The following is a 17,433-nucleotide window of genomic DNA, read 5'->3' as shown; positions in this document are numbered from 1 at the left end:
GACACACACAGCTCACACAATGTGCTCAGTGTCAGCTCCCCACAGCTCAGCTATGTATGAGCAGCCGCACCTGCCAGCAAAGTGAAAAAGGAACTACATTCCCCATGATGCAAATCGCCTGTGCCTGTCACTGGCAGCATCCTGCACAATGCACAGCAGACAGTAGAGCTGAGACAGCGCTGCCAGGGAGGAGTCCTGAGCCCACCAGGAGCCCCTGGCACTGCCCCACACTCACTTTGCTGCCCCACTCCCCTGATTGCATGCCTGTCTGGGAATCCTCTGCCTGACATGCCCCTTCCTTTTCTGATCTGCTGGGTGCAGTGACAAGGAAGAGCTCTGCCTGCCAGTGCTGCTGCTCCTGCCATCCCTGCTGCAAGGCGGCTGTGCACACACCGATACCCAGGCGGCACACAACAGCCTGGCACCGCAGCGGAGCGGTGCAGAGCCTCCCACGCTGCCTCTCCTCCCCGCACTGTTCTGCATGGTGCATTCGGGAGCCAGGGTGGAAAATCCAGCATGAGACGAGGATGATGCCAGCAAGGAAAGGTCCGGAGAGCAGATACCCCCTGCACTGTCTGGTGTGGCACAATAAATCCCGGGAGTTGGAGAAGGAGCTATCTGAGAGGCAGGTGGGTCACATTGTATGGGCTGCCAGGGCACAGGATGGGTGGTGGTGGCATCATCTATATGCCCCACATGAGGGTGGATCAGGATGGGGGGCATCAGTGCATGCCCTCCTCTGAACATACACATGTGTGTGGCCTGCAGATTGCCCAGTCTTTACATTAGCTGTTATCATGATATGTATTGTGCCACATCAGGCTTCCATTGATACATTGTGTATTCTATTATTATTGTGTCTCCTATCTGTCAATATTTATAATCTGTTATGTAAATACAGCGTATAAATAATATTCCTTCTATTAGGTGTATTGGGGCTGGGAGATGATAGGGAGGGGCAGGTGACATGTAGAAGTAGCATGTGGGAGAACATACATGTTGTCTACCGTCTCCCTGCCTTAGATTCTAGCCCTGGACTCTTTATCTTTTCCATCTTTCCGACTCGTCATCTAGTGCTATTATTAGGAGTCGACCATGTCATTTATATAAAAAAAAAATATGAAGAATGTGAACTTTAAACATAAAAGCACTGTGGTTTGAATGTAGTCCATGACTTACGGAATGAGAAATGTTCAATTGCCCGTATGAAGTGCGAGTTTTCTTTGATCAATGTGTAGTGTGTCCACAGTGGGCGCAGAATACCCACTGATTATATGTGTAGAAGAACTATAGATGTAGGCGCTTTAATTATCGCATGGTATGGCACTTCATAAGCGTAAACCTAATGTCTCAAGGCTGATCTATAGAACCATTTTTATGCAGAAGCCAATGGATCCGCTAAACTGCCGTTGTCACATTTAGATGACAGAGGAAACCTGTCTGGCATGGCCGGTGCAGTGATTAACGGCTCCACTGACGGCTATTGAGAATCATCTGGATAATCTATACATTATGGGACATTAGGTGTGTGCAGTGACATTACTAGTCTCGCCTCGGGATCCATCCCTGCACAAGTCCCTATAGTTAATACCAACTAATTGTATTTCTAAACCTAGTTTTAATCTTTTACTGCTAGATAATTGAATTCTGTTTTAATATAAGCAGTGCACCTGTAGCTGGTTGTGGATTGAAATCCATTATTCATTCAGTGGGAATCTTTTGATTCTGAAGCTAATTCCCATACATTTTCTGCAAGTAAAGAGCTTTTTACATTGTCATAATACTTTTGGTAGGTTTCTTTCATTGCATATTAGTGCCAGATTAAGGCGTGTTGATATGTAGAGCATTTCATTTATATTCTCTGTTAATATATATTAATCTTTCAATGGAAATAAAAATGTTACATTAGAATTCAAGAATCCTTTTAATGCACCATGTTGGCTCAGTGGATAGCACTGCAGCCTTGCAGCTCTGGGGTCTCGGGTTTAATCCCACCAAGGACAACATCTGCAAGGAGTTTGTATGTTCTCCCGTGTTTGTGTGAGTTTCCTCCAGGTTCTCCGGTTTCCTCCCACACTCCAAAGACCTAGTGATAGGGAATCTAGATTGTGAGCCCCAATGGAGACAGCGGTGATGTCTGTAAAGTGCTGTGGAATATAATGGTGCAATGTATAATAATACAATAAATCTACCATTATGGCTCATTTGCAATACATGCAAGTATATGGTAAATTGTTACTAGTGGTTCAATGTTTGGTTTTTAATTCTTCTGTACTCACTACATGCTGATAAGCTTTTTGATGGTTTTATGTTTTACATAACAGCCAATCTAAGCAGAGATGTGGTATAAATCATGGTGGATAGTTTAACAGCAAGAAATCTGATGAGGCAGGTGGTATGTTTAGGGTGTGTGCACACGCTGCGGATTCTGCTGCGGATCCAAAGCGGTTTTGGCCCTGTGGATCCGCAGCAGAATTAGCTGCGTTGTACAGTACCATTATATCCTATGGAAAATGGAAACCGCAGTGCAGTCGGTGCGGAATTTTCCGCGCGGTTTTTGCTGTGTTTTCCAATCCGCAGAAAGAATTGACAGGCCATTCTTTTCTGCGGATTCCGCTGCGGTTTGCCATCTCCTCCATTGTGGAGATGATAAACCGCAGGGCAAAACCGCAGGCTAATCCGCAGATAAACGGCAGGTCTTTTGACCTGCGGATTTACCTGCGGATTTTGCAAAATCCGCGTGGATCAATCCGCAGCAGAATCCGCAGCGTGTGCACGTACCCTTAGACTATGTCAGACTTGTTTTTTTTTTTGGACAGTGCTACAAATCTGTAATCATCGCTGTTTTGCCTTGATACAATTGAACTTAATAGGCAGCTAAGGCTCTATTCACTTCTGCCCAAGGTATTTCCATATTTCTGTACCTCTCAGGCCACGTTCACACGTTCAGTATTTGGTCAGTATTTTACAGCAGTATTTGTAAGCCAAAACCAGGAGTGGGTGATAAATACAGAAGTGGTGACGGGCTTCTATTATACTTTTCCTCTGATTGTTCCACTCCTGATTTTCGCTTACAAATACTGATGGCAAATACTGAACGTGACCTAGTGAACCCCTGCATGCTGGAGACCCTCAGTGGCCAGAGGACCCTGCAAACAGTAATGGAGATAATCAGATTTCCAATATGTAACCAGTATTATACCCAATAGGCTCATATGCAAGTGTGAACAGTGCCCAGTACACTGACAGAGAAACACGTCATTCTCAGACTGCACCAGTGGGAGCATGTAATGAAAAAATAAAGTGAAGGTGTATAAATATTCAGATCCCAACATTCATTTTTAACCTACGCTCGAAATATGAGATGCTAGAAACAAGTTCTTAATAAGGTCTACCGTTCTTTCGCTGCATATTTTATAACTAATAGATCAAATGTATCAAAATTGAGTATATGTGTTACAGAATGTTCCCGCACCTCCAACAGAGCTCCACAATTATGTCTGTTGCTCATGAAATACAATATTGTAAATATTATTTATATTCCTGTCACTGAATAGGATATTTGGCTGCAGAATAGGAGTAATATTGTACGGTGTATATGGAGAACAGTGCGTCCAAAACCGTGAGGCTGTCAGGATAAAAATCTGCGGTTTGCTATGTTGTCTCAGTTATTAGCTTACAGCTATTGCTTTATTTTATTTTCCTGGAATATGAATATCAGACATCAAATTAATATCAGGCAGGCATCAGTGTTTGGAAGTGTCAGACCATCAGGCAGGTCAGGCTCTTGTAGAGGCTCTTTGCAATGCAAAATCTTGCAGGCCTGACGGCTACCTCTCCTGACCCCCTAGCTCCTGACACAGGCACCTTAGCCTCGTGTTTCTTTTAGTAGTTACCGTACTTAGCAAGAGAGGAATAAGCAGTGGCCATACACCCGCAGGGGTTTATCTTCTGATACAGTGCAGGATTAGGCATGATGAAGTCCATAATTCAAGATTCTTGTCCCCTTTAAGGGGTTGTCTCACTTTATTTAGGAGTGCACTGCTCCTCTGCCCCCCCACCCCACGTCTACTGGCTTTCTGTGTTCCTAATGATTGACAGTTCTGCCCGATGGCATGGTTGTGCTGCCTTACACTGCTTTCTCCCATGTTGCACTCGGATGCAGCTTTGCCTCTGCTCCATCAGAGGAGTGCTGGGGAACAGAAGTTGGCCGGATCCAGAGGGGCACTTTCAGACTCTAAAGCAGGGGTGAACAACCTTTTTTGATCTAATGGCCACATTCTCAGATTGGAACAACCCTATGGGTCGGAATAAAACACTAGTACATAAATATCAAATAGGAGCTGACTCCATTTTTAGGACACCCACCTATCAGGAGGATAGAGGTCCTCTTCTCTTCTGTTGACAAACCACAAAGAGGCCATGAATTGAGCTTTCTCCATTGTAGCTTATGTGAGACGATGATACGGGTAAGTGTTCCCTTCTTCCATAAACTACAATGATGAAGGCAGCACTCATGAATTTCCACTTCTTTACGTCATGTACTCCTTGCCTAGATAATGACATGGCACCATTATTAGTTACCCATCCCTACGGTGCTACCTGACACTTCTCTAGTCCCTAACTTTGACACTGCCAGACAAGTCTGGGACCATATAACTGAGCCCCCCCCAAAGTGCTTCATGTGGCCCCGGGATGCAGGTTGTGTACCCCTGATCTGAATCAAAGAGCTTACAAGTGCGCACTCCTCGCCTGTGAAACCTGCCACCTCTGATAAACTGCGGAGGTGGCCGATCGCCTGGACAATGGAATTAAAACCGTTCTGTTCTTGAAAAAAGAGTGGATTTGCAATTAGGGGTAAATTGCAAAGAAGTCAAATACTTAACAATTGTACCTGATGAGACGAACCCTTTAATGGAGCTACCTCATACACATTTGATTTTTGGTTGATCCCAGGAAAGACTGTAGGGTCATTGAGTTTAATGTTTCCAGAGAGTTATAACCTTCATGCACATTTGTAGTCCTATCAAAATTATCCTAAAAACTTAATTTGGCTCTGTGGTGAAAGTTTTATAAAAATTAGCTTCAGAATTCTATATTGAAGCTCAATGTCAGGAAGCCCCACACACACATAAGATATATGACGGGTCTGTTCATATCGATGGGTTTGTTTGTGTATGGGCAGCGTTAGGTAAATTCACAAATTGTGTGTTTGGTTCTATTATCTTTTTATTATTCAGTCCGTAGGGTTGTGAGACGGCTTTTTTTTTGTGGATTGAGGTGGTGTACCAAGTTTTGCTAGAAGAAGATGCTTTAGGAAAACCGACAATGAAAATGGATTTTCCAGCACTTCAATCCATAAAAGTAATCTTTTTATTAGAAAATCATTTAAAACCAGGAGGATCCATCATGAGGATAAAACTTTACTAGTTTGTGGGTCTATTTTCAGCCAACCTCTTTAAAGGGTTTAGAAAAGTGGACCCCAAATGTTTCTTGGCATGTACCATAGCAAACTCACATAGTACTTAGTAAGCTCTCCCCATTTGGTCTCGTATTTCTGTTCCATTCTCATTGTTTTGGCTGCAGAGATGACATCACGTCACCAGCAATCATCATTGCAGCCAATCACAGAGCTCGGCGGCTCATCAGACGGTGGCTCATCCGGCATCTATTCTTCCATACATCGGCATAAACCTTTACACTTTGAATGGATGAGCATGAATGTGTATTAAAGTGGGGAATGAGTGACACTTCAGGAGGGAGCTTTTTTACCCCCAAAATAAAATGAATGGGGGGATGAAATTCAACATGCCAGATCCTCACTCCCCTGACATCATCTGTAAGGGAAGAGTTGGGAGTCTGCCATACACATTGCTAATAGCTTGGTTCCGCTGAATTTGAGTTTCGGCCATCTTTAAACTACTGTGTATAGGGATCTTTACAATCACAGTGTTTGTTACAATAATTTTTTTAAAGCACTGGTATAGATCATTCACTACATTGGCCTGCAAAATTATTGTTACTGCGAACAGTTAAGCAAGTTGAAGATGAAATTATCTCTAAATGTCTAAAGCTAAAGATGACGCATTTCCTTTGTATTTTAGGAAAAAAAAGTCATTTTTTCATTCTAAAAATAACAAAAAGGAAAATGGGCTGAGGCATAAGTTTGCGCTCTCTTGGAGATTTATGTGCTCAGATAACTTTGACCAAGGTTTCAGACCTTAACCCCTTTCTGCCATGTGACATACTATCCCGTCCATGTGCCCTGGGACTTAATTCTCAAGGACGGGATAGTACGTCATGGCATTTAATGCGACATCGCAACTTAAGTCGCGATGATCGCATTAAAATTCTGACGCCATCTTACCTTATGGTAGATGGCCTCAGCATCCTGGGGTCTGTCGCCGCCCTCCCTTCTGAGTGCTGTGATTGGCTGTTGAAATCGAAACAGCCATTCACAGCGCTTCTCATTGTTTCAGCCAATCGGAGCGGCTGAAACAATGATGTCCTAGGCTAGGATCGAGTACCGATGTACTCGATCCTGGACCCGGTGACGCCAGGCACCGGCAAAACCCCCCCGGATTGGCGCGATCGCCGATTGTATCGATCGCGCCGATCGCAGGGCAGATCGGAGCTGTAGCGCCGCTCTGCCCTGCCAGTACCAGTCCGGATCGGTGCTGTATTAGCACCGATCCTAGGCAGGGACCTGATATAGGCCCAGCAGGGCCTGCAGGAGCTGGTTGGCGCGATCGATTAGATCGGTGATCGTGCCAACCACAGGGCACAGCTGCTGTCGCTCTGTGACCGCTCTGTGCCCTGCTGATGACCTGAGCATGACCTGCCTTTGAATCGGAGCTGTGAGCTCCGATCCTAGGTTGTTGCCATGGTCACCAGGCAGAGCAGGGATTGGTGGATCGATGTTATCATTCGATCCCACCAATGACAGGTCACAGCAGCGATGTGACCGCTCTGTGACCTGTCCCTGACCTGCCTGTGACCTGTATGACAGCTCTGCAGGGGGTCCTCACACTAGCTGAGGATTCCCTAGAGAGCGGTAATACATCTGGATCTCTTGGTGTGCTGGGTATTGTGGTGCCACAGCAGCTTGTAGCATCACAATACCTGCTAAAGAAAGAAAAACCCTACAACTGTAAGTATTGCCTGATCCCCGATCCCTGCCCAATCTAGCTTCACCCCCCCCAATCTAGCTTCATCCCCCAATCTAGCTTCATCCCCCCCAATCTCCCCTTCCCCCTACCCCCTCTTTTTACCCCCCTCCACCCCCCCTTTGGGCCACCTCCGTGCGCACATTTAGCAGCCGCCGAGCGTTGAGTGGTGACGAAGTTCACCAATCTACACTCGTGCTTGCTTTTTTTTTTTCCTAAGCCCCCTTTGCGCCAGCTCCGTATTCGCATCCCACAGCCACCAAACTTTGATAAGTGACATAGTTCACTTATCATAGCTTGTGCCTGCTGATTTCCTTTTTTTTCACCCCCCCTTTACGCCACCTGACTACAAGCGTAAGTGCTAGTCCCTGTCCGATCTCTCTTCATCCCCACCCTTCCCCCTCTTTTTACCCCCCTCAATTCCCATTTGCGCCGCCTCTGTGCGCACATTTAGCAGCCCCCTTTGCGCCAACTCCGTATTCGCATCCCACAGCCGCCAAACTGTGGTACGTGACATAGTTCACTTATCATAGCTTGTGCCTGCTGATTTCCTTTTTTTTCACCCCCCCTTTGCGCCACCTAACTACAAGCGTAAGTGCTAATCCCTGGTCCCTGTCTGATCTCTCTTCATCCCCCTTCCCCCTCTTTTTAACCCCTCCATCCCCCTTTGCACCGCCTCTGTGCGCACATTTAGCAGCCCCCTTTGCGCCAACTCCTTATTCGCATCCCACAGCTGCCAAACTGTGATAAGTGACATAGTTCACTTATCAGAGCTTGTGCCTGCCGATTTCCTTTTTTTCACCCCCCCCCTTGCACCACACCTGTACGCTCACCCAGCAGCCGCCACTGAACTTTGATAAGTGACGCCGTTCACTTATCAGAGCTAGGGCCTGCTGTTTTAGACTTTTCTTTTCACAGGTATTTTTCTCCCCATTTCCTTTTTTCTTTTAGCTTTTTCTTTACAGAATAGTGTGCACCAATCACTAGCCCCCCCCACACATACACATAGTTATAAATAAAGTACACCCAAGCATCACTTTCACAAAAAATGTCCCGCCCATCGTGTTCGTCCCAACAGCGCTATTCAATGGAGGAGGCATATTCTTACCTTGCCTCCGACACTGATAGCGAGGACAAGGATCCGACTTTTCTTTATTTTTCGGATTCTTCATCCTCTTCCCCCTCCTCATCTTCCTCCTCGGGTCCTGCGGAACCGCCATGCAGACGCTCCAGGACAGAAGATGAGGCACCGCCCACCATGCCCGAAGTTGATTCAGTAGATCCTGTATGGACTTCGCCCCCCGAAAATTACGAGCCACTGATTCCTGATTTTGTGGCAGAATCAGGAATCAAGTTTGACACCACCGGCCTCACAGAAATAGTCTTTTTCAAAGTCTTTTTCTCTGAGGATTTTGTTAACCTCATGGTGGAGCAAGCTAATTTGTACGCTCATCAATTTTTGGCGGAAAACCCGCGTTCATCATATTCCAACTGGTCTCCTGTGGACGCAGTTGAAATAATGTAGTTTTGGGGCCTGGTCCTCCACATAGGGATACTGAAGAAGCTGGAAATTCGGCAATATTGGAGTGTTGATATTTTATACAACACTCCAGTGTTCCGAATGGTCATGGTCCGGACGTGTTTTGAGGCCATCCACAAGTTTCTGCATTATACCGATAATGCACAGTGTCCCGCACGAGATGACCTCAACTTTGACCATCTGTTCAAAGTTCGGCCGGTCATCGAACACTTCAACAAAAAGTTTGCTAAGTGTATGTGCCCCAAAGGGAGATCAGCGTGGATGAGTCCTTGGTCCATTTCAAGGGAAGGCTCGGATTCCGTCAATACCTGCCCAGTAAGAGGGCAAGGTAAGGAATCAAACTCTACAAACTTTGTGAGAGTACCTCAGGGTACACTCACAGATTTAGAGTCTACGAAGGAAAGGACACCAGGATTGAACCCCCTGAGTGTCCTCCTGTCCTGTTAGCAAGTGGGAAAATTGTGTGGGATTTGATTCACCCACTGCTGGATAAAGGTTATCACCTCTACACTGATAACTTTTATACCAGCATCCCACTCTACAAATCCCTCTCTGCGCGAGGTACCGCAGCCTGCGGTACTGTCCGCAAAAATCAGAGATGCCTTCCGAAGACGCTACTTGGGCAGATGCTCAGAAAAGGTGAAAGCAGAGCCCAATGTAGCGACCACCTACTGGTGGTCAAGTACAAGGACAAGAGGGATGTCCATCTCTTGACCACTATACACGGTGATGGCAGCACCCTCTGCACTGTACGGGGTACCTCTGCACAGGTCAGCAAACCAACCTGTGTAGTGGGGTACAACAAAAACATGGGGCGCGTTGATCTCTCTGATCAATACCTCCAACCGTACGATGCTCTCAGAAAGGCCAGGGCGTGGTACAAAAAGCTGGCCGTGCACATCGTACAAATGGCAATGCTCAGCGCATTCCTGCTGTCACAAAGTGCACGCCACACCGATATGTCGTACCTTCATTTCCAGGAGGCGGTGGTTAAGGCCCTGATGTTTGGCGCTCAGGAAGGAGCGGGTCCCAGTACTTCCGGAACTGAAGGTGCTCGTATCGTACCAGGTCAGCATTTTCCGTGGGTGGTCCCGCCAACTGGTAGAAAGGTAAGCCGCAAAAAAGGTGCCGAGTGTGTTACAAAAAGGGAATACGCAAGGACACCATTTACCAGTGCGACACCTGCCCCGAAAAACCTGGCCTGTGTATGAAGGATTGCTTCAAATTGTACCACACCTCCATGCACTACTAATTTACATTAGTTTAGTTGGGGGCACATCTAGGTTTGTTCTTTGGGAGTCTAGTATACTAAATGATGTCACATGTGGGTTTTTTCCTGTTTAGGCACATCAGGGGCTCTGCAAATGGAACATGACGCCAGCAGACCCATCAAAGCCTGCAAAGTCTTCCCTTTCGAGCCCCGACATGTGCCTAAACAGTTTTTTCCCACATGTGGGGTACCAGCGTACTCAGGACAAATTGAACAACATCTTTTGGGGTCCATTTTCTCCTGTTACCCTTGGGAAAATTAAAAATTGGGGACTAAAAGATCATTTATGTGGAAACAAAATAGGATTTTATATTTTCACGCCCGGGCATTATAAGCTTTAGCGAAAAACTTGGGGGTTCAAAGTGCTCACCACACATCTAGATAAGTTCCTTAGGGCATCTAGTTTCCAAAATGGGGTCACTTGTGGGGGGTTTCCACTGTTTAGGTACATCAGGGGCTCTGAAAACGGAACATGATGCCCGCAGACCATTCCATCAAAGTCTGCATTCCAAAACGTCATTACTTCCCTTTCGAGCCCTGCCGTGTGCCCAAACAGTGTTTCTCCCCCACTTATGGGGTATGAGCGCACTCAGGACAAATTGGACAACAACTTTTGGGGTCCAATTTATCCTGATACTCTTGGGAATATAACAAATTGGGGACTAAGAGATCATTTTTGTGGAAAAAAAAATATTTTTTTTTCACGCCCGGGCATTATAAGCTTTAGCGAAACACTTGAGGGTTCAAAGTGCTCACCACACATCTAGATAAGTTCCTTAGGGGGTCTAGTTTCCAAAATGGGTTCACTTTTTGGGGGTTTCCACTGTTTAGGCATATCATGGGCTTTCCAAACGGAACATGGCGTCCAATTTCAATTCCAGCCAATTTTAGGTTGAAAATGTCAAACAGCGCTCTTTCCCTTCCGAGCCCTGCTGTGTGCCCAAACAGTATTTCTCCCCCACATATGGGGTATCAGCGCACTCAGGACAAATTAGACAACTTTTCGGGTCCAATTTCTCCTGATACCCTTGGGAAAATAACAAATTGGGGACTAAACGATCATGTTTGTGGAAAAAATATGATTTTTTATTTTTACGCCCGGGCGTTATAAACTTCTGTGAAGCCCTTGGGAGTTCAAAGTGCTCACCACACATCTAGATGAGTTCCTTAGGTGGTCTAGTTTCCAAAATGGGGTCACTTGTGGGGGGTTTCCACTGTTTAGGCATATCATGGTTTCTCCAACGGAACATGGCGTCCGATTTCAATTTCAGCCAATTTTAGGTTGAAAATGTCAAACGGCGCTCTTTCCCTTCCGAGCCCTGCTGTGTGCCCAAACAGTGTTTCTCCCCCACATATGGGGTATCAGCGCACTCAGGACAAATTGGACAACAACTTTTGGGGTCCAATTTCTCCTGATACCCTTGGGAAAATAACAATTTGGGGACTAAATGATCATGTTTGTGGAAAAAATATGATTTTTTATTTTTACGCCCGGGCGTTATAAACTTCTGTGAAGCCCTTGGGGGTTCAAAGTGCTCACCACACATCTAGATGAGTTCCTTAGGGGGTCTAGTTTCCAAAATGGGGTCACTTGTGGGGGGTTTCCACTGTTTAGGCACATCATAAGCTCTGCAAACGGAACATGGCGTCCGATCTCAATTTCAGCCAATATTAGGTTGAAAAAGTCAAATGGCGCTCCTTCCCTTCTGAGCCCTGCCATGCGCCGAAACAGTGGTTCCTCCCCACATATGGGGTATCAGCGTACTCAGGACAAATTGGACAACAACTTTTGTTGTCCAATTTCTCCTGTTACCCTTGGGAAAATAAAAAAATTGTTGCTAAAAGATCATTTTTGTGACTAAAAAGTTAAATGTTCATTTTTTCCATGTTTTTCCACGTTGCTTCTGCTCCTGTGAAACACTTGAAGGGTTAATAATCTTCTTGAATATAGTTTTTAGTAGCTTGAGGGGTGCAGTTTTTAGAATGGTGTCACTTTTGGGTATTTTCTGCCATATACACCCCTCAAAGTGACTTTGAATGTGAGGTGGTCCCTAAAAAAATGGTTTTGTAAATTTTGTTGTAAAAATAAGAAATCGCTGGTCAACTTTTAACCCTTATAACTTCCTAATAAAAATATTTTGTTTCCAAAATTGTGCTGATGTAAAGTAGACATGTGGGAAATGTTATTTAGTAATTATTTTGTGTCACATATTTCTCTATTTTAAGGGCAAAAAAAATCAAAGTTTGAAAATTGCAATATTTTCAAATTTTTTTCCATATTTCTGTTTTTTTTCACAATCAAACGCAAGTTGTATCAATTAAATTTTACCACTATCATGAAGTTCAATATGTCACGAGAAAACAATCTCAGAATCGCCTAGATCCGTTGAAGCGTTCCAGAGTTATGACCTCATAAAGGGACAGTGGTCTGAATTGTAAAAAATGGCCCGGTCATTAACGTGCAAACCACCCTTGGGGGTTAAGGGGTTAAATACTGTAGCCTGTTAGGGTTATGGCTTGTACACTATCATGGTTAGGAAAGGCCAGGTTATGCAAATTTCCCAGCTTCCTAAAAACCCAGCCCCCTGTAAACTTGTGCCAAAAAACAGCCATTTTTAAAATGTAAAAGATGAATATATAGCCTTTCAGAGAAAGGAAATGTGTCATCTTTATCTTTAGCCCTTTTAGAGATCATTTCATTGTCAACTTGCATAACTGTCCACAATAACAGTAATTTTGACCAGGGGTGCCCAAACTTTTACAGGCCACTGTAGGTACAAACTAGTATGTGATATGTAGTCTGCAAATGTATGAGAAAGGTGGGAATAAGCTACAAAATCAAGAAGAGAATGACTAAACACTTGTCAAATAAAGTGGTCCTTTGACCTAAACCTTTTACGTGATATGTTTGTAAGCTTACCTACATTTGATGACTAACCCTGTCCATTACTCATTTATTTTTCTGAATGCCTTTTTGTAATTGGATAATGGGAATCAGAGTCTTTAGTGCAGTTTTGGACAATGTACTAGAGAAGAATAGCATCTTCCTTGTACATTGCCTAATGGCCTTATATAAGCGAGTCTTCTTTGTATTCCTTTCTGTTGTATTTATCTAAGTTTGAGACAAATTTGGCAGAATGGCACATTAAATCCCCCCTATTTCTCATGCCTGGAGTTTTTCTTTTGTTACAAGAAATTCGGTATTACAATCTCTAAACTTAATACCTTAATCCTACACTAGGTATTAGAGACTTATAGTGTACCTTTTTTTATCAACTAGAGACAGGTATTTTTTGATGTAACAACCCTTCTTTTGTGAGATCCCAATCGCTAGAAATCAGTGGTGAGACAATCCAGTAGCAAATATTCAAATATGCTGCCGCACCCCAACAGGAGTAATAAGGTATTACGCATTATCTATTGAGATTGATGACGATTCTCCGAGACGTTTTTTGCAGTTTCAATGATGGCTGACCTACTTTTCTTTTAAAGGGGTTCTCCCAATAGTAAAGTTCATTTTAATCAACAGATCTTGGTATAATAATAAGCTCCACAGTTGGATGTGTTTAAATAAAAAATGTTCCTGTGCTGAGATAATCTTATAGATGTGCAGCAGGGGCACATTTATGAGATTATCTCTGCACAGGAACATTTTTTTTTAATCACATCTAATTGTGTAAATTATTATTATTCCAAGATCTGTTGATTAACATGTACTTTGTTGGTGGAAAAATCCCTTTAAATCAAAAATGATATAATATGATAACTTTTTTTAATATTGTTCTAAAATATTGTTTCTAACATAATTTTGCTTCCCCACTGAATAAGATCAGTCTACCAATGTAATATTATTTATTCCATAGCTTGTGAAGGCAAAGGTGGAGAAAAGCGCCAACGTGAACACAAACTCCAGTTTACGCACAAGTTCTGGAAGCCTGGAGGCGTAATAAAATGTCTATTTTACCTATTGTGATATTTGTGATATACTGCTGCTATTTATTCATCGCCTGCTGCGTTCTGCATAATAATCTGTTTTCTGTCCCAGGAGGTCAGCCGCACACACTTTGCTCTTAGACTAGAAAAGAGATTCTAATAATTGCAAATGAAGCCATATTTCTTTAAAAACCGCAGTGCTTTCACTTAAGTTTCTCCATTTTTTTTTCTGGAAGGTTCTGTACACCTGTCACCATGGGAATGGGTAAATCTGATCCTTGATTAAAAGGACAATCACCTTTTAGCACTAAAAAAATCATTAATCTTTTAGCTGAAAAAAAAATTGAAGGAAACAGAAAACAAACATTAAAAAAAATCGAAGGAACAAAACAAACAAAACAGTGATTTTTTTTTTTATAACTTTATTTTCTCCTGCCGGTGACAAATATCACTGCAGTTTTCTTACTACAAATAACTCAGGTACAGATGGAGAGCAGTGGCAAAATGTGATGCTCATGGTGCCCTAATGAAAAAGCTCCAATGGGGCACCAAATCATTGCAAGTTTTTTAATAGCATTGATCTTTTCATGTAGGCCGAAGAGCCTTTTTGGGCCCATTTAGACTCCAGGGCCCGGGTGTGCGATTTCAACCCCTGCTTCATTGTAGTTATGCCCCTGGAGGGGAGTACTGAACATATAGGGGTTTTACTGCATCGGCCTAGAGGAACCTTTACACACTTCAATTTCAGGTACAAGATCACGATTTATTACTTTTGTGACTATTGTGTTTTTTAAAATCGAAAAAGATGCGTTATGCGTTCCGATTCCTTGATATAGGCACAGAGATAGGACACCTAAGGCTAAAGATATGTTCCCAGTTTTGCATCGTTTTTCTCATTTTTTTTTAGTTTGGGAAAAAATGCTGCCTTTTACCGTAAAAGCAAAGGAAAAGACATTACTAAAATCTCAATTCAAATGCTGCGTTTTTTTTATCTGCGGTTTTTGAGCTGCTCGTTGTCTAACAGTGGGGTACCGGCAGTCACTCAGCATGACGTCCGTTGATAGTCCCACCCAGTTAACAAAGCAGCTGGGAAGAGGAAAATCTGTTCTGTTGGCGTGGAGCAGCTGAATTGTGCTAACAGGAACGGTTGGTTGCCTCCATTGGCAATTACTGGCTGTTAGCTTTGAAGCCCTTGGAAAAAAAAATGTCCTAAATAAACCCTTTTACCAATTGCACACTGTTGCGTACCAATTTTGGAGTCAACATTTTTATCATATCTACAAGACCTAATCATGATTAAAGGAAACATGTCACCTCCAAAAACCCTATTTACCTGTATATAGGTATATTCTTATTCTCCAGGCAAATAGCATTTAAATCCTGCCTGTCTGCCTTTTTGGATCAGCAGCTACCAGGAGAAAATGGACTTATATTGTCTCTGTAGCCACTTTCTTCCAGTCATTGGGGAGGTGCAGAGAGCGGTTAGGCTATGTGCCCATGTTGCGTTTTTGAAGCAGAATATTCCTGAGCGGAAGCGCACACCCTCTTCCCGGGAAAATGCATGCGTTTTATGAAGCGCTTTTGTAAGCGTTTTTGACGCTTTTGTTAACCGTTTTAGCATGTGTTTTCCTATGCGTTTTTGCAATACAATTGTATGTATGTGGAAACGCACGCATTTCTGCAAAATTAATGAACATGCTGCGTTTTTTTCTGCTAAGCGTTTCCACAGCGGAAAAAAATGCACCATTAGCACAACATGTGCGGATTCAATTATGATTATGGGTCGCCCTCCCAGGGCTGTGGGGTACTCGGTACCGGGCTCGATGAGCTTCAAAGGCAGATGTCACGGCAGCTGGGTCCCGGCCCGTGGCCCTGGGCGCCCATTGTAAAAGGGGGGAAAGTTCAGTGTGCTTATGATGATTAGAATGAATGAGTCGTGACGCCACCTGTGGTGTTCGGCAATGAAGATGTTAAGCCGACGCTGCTGACAGAACCTCTGGGACAGATAGTGTGGTGCAGCAATGATGTTATAGCCCTCCACAGGCAGGGCTGTAGTCCCAGGGCAGAGTAGGTGAAGTGACACTTAGATGGTGTAGTGTCGGGCGCAGTGGAGGTAGCAGTGCCGGGCAGGTTGACACTAGAATAAGTGGAGGCCACCAGGGCATGTAGTTCCAAAGCTTTACTCACAGTCTGTTGTGGCACAAGAGCCCGCCTCCGTGCCGTGTCCTCCGGGTCAGGAGCTCAGCCAACTTCCAGGCAAGATGAAGTACTCCTTTCCAACACTCCGCCAACATATGTGCCTTTTCTGAACGTCTCCCTCTTAGCGCCTTTAGTGAAGTGCTCCCAGTACTGAGTTACACTGGAGTTCCTCCGGACAGATGTTCCTATCAACTCTACTTGTACGGCAGACAGCTGTAGCCTGCTTCGGGGACTCCTTACTACCTAGTCCCGGCTCACTATCGTTGCTGTTGTGCCCCCAGGTCTGGTGTGGGAACCCTAATCCTTAGTTTCTCTTCTTCTCCTCACTTTCCGTACTAATCCTTTCCTTCTTATGGAGAGTCAGGCTTTCTATCAATATTCCACCCGCCTCCCAGCACGCTTCGTGTTCCAAGCAGGGAGCCACCAAAGGGTGCTTTGCTACACCACTATGTTGTGTGGGATGCAGGTGTTGGAGTGTGGTCAGGTGTCTCCACCATACCTGAATGGTGGGGTACCACACCTCAGGAGGAGGTGCAGTACCTCTGTGGCGACTGAACCCTCAGGGGCGCCACAATTACATGGGATGCTTTTCTTAAGCGTTTCCGCAGCAGAAACGCACGTCTAAAAGCGCTGCGGAAATGCTTAAAAAACGCAACGTGGGCACACAGCCTTATAGTCACTGATTTCTACCCTGTGAGCGCGGATTTAATCCCTCCCACACTGGCACAGTGATTGACAGCCTCCTCTGCAACATGTGTGTGCAGAGAGCAAGTATTGAGAACTACTCACGGTAGCCTAAGCAGGTCAGGCGTCCATAGAATTTGATGTGTCTCGAAATAGAGAAGATTCATTCTTTATTTTCAGGGATTTTGTGGTCTGGCAAGAGAGCAACATGCTTGTTTCCATAAATTATTACTTTTTGCATGTCTGATATGTCCAAACTTGGATGTCTAGTTAACTCAATAAATGCCAGAGATTCGGTTGACAGCAGCGATGGCATTTTCACTATATCCTTATTTGGAGAATAGTCTTAAAATAGATCTATCCCGCTGATTTTTTTTTTTCTGTGAATTGTTCACAATCCATACTCGTGGGTTTTGAGTTTGACCCTGAGCTATGATGGATTTGTCATCCAAGCCTGGCCGTCACACAGCAGAGCACAGCTGTTCTGCACTGTTTCCAGCTGATCTGTGAAGTTCGCTGTCACTAGAAAAAAATTGTTTTATTCCTAACTGATATGTTTGTGAAATATGCAGAAGAAGGACGCTGCTGGGTTCTCTTCTGTAACGAGCAAACCATGAATAGGGATGTGCACGTTGGTGGCG

At 44.3% G+C, this 17,433-nt stretch overlaps 1 protein-coding gene across 5 annotated transcripts in view; it reads left to right on the top strand.

Annotated features, from left to right (window-relative positions):
* The first annotated feature begins 287 nt into the window (after positions 1–287).
* Positions 288–17,433, top strand: part of ANKRD13B (ankyrin repeat domain 13B) — a 281,995-nt gene continuing 264,849 nt past the window's right edge. For 4 of the 5 annotated variants that reach the window (XM_073565446.1, XM_073565444.1, XM_073565445.1 and 1 more), the window contains exon 1: positions 383–629. In XM_073565446.1, coding sequence (XP_073421547.1) covers positions 528–629 — 102 coding nt within the window. In that variant the 5' untranslated portion in view covers positions 383–527. Of the gene's footprint in view, positions 630–17,433 lie in introns of all 5 variants that reach the window. The other variant, XM_073565456.1, reaches the window with a different exon arrangement.

The sequence above is a fragment of the Dendrobates tinctorius genome, unplaced genomic scaffold (assembly GCF_039654945.1).
Source record: "Dendrobates tinctorius isolate UK_male_01 unplaced genomic scaffold, ASM3965494v1 ptg000016l, whole genome shotgun sequence".
NCBI lineage: Eukaryota > Metazoa > Chordata > Amphibia > Anura > Dendrobatidae > Dendrobates > Dendrobates tinctorius.
This window is presented reverse-complemented; position numbering and strand designations above follow the sequence as displayed.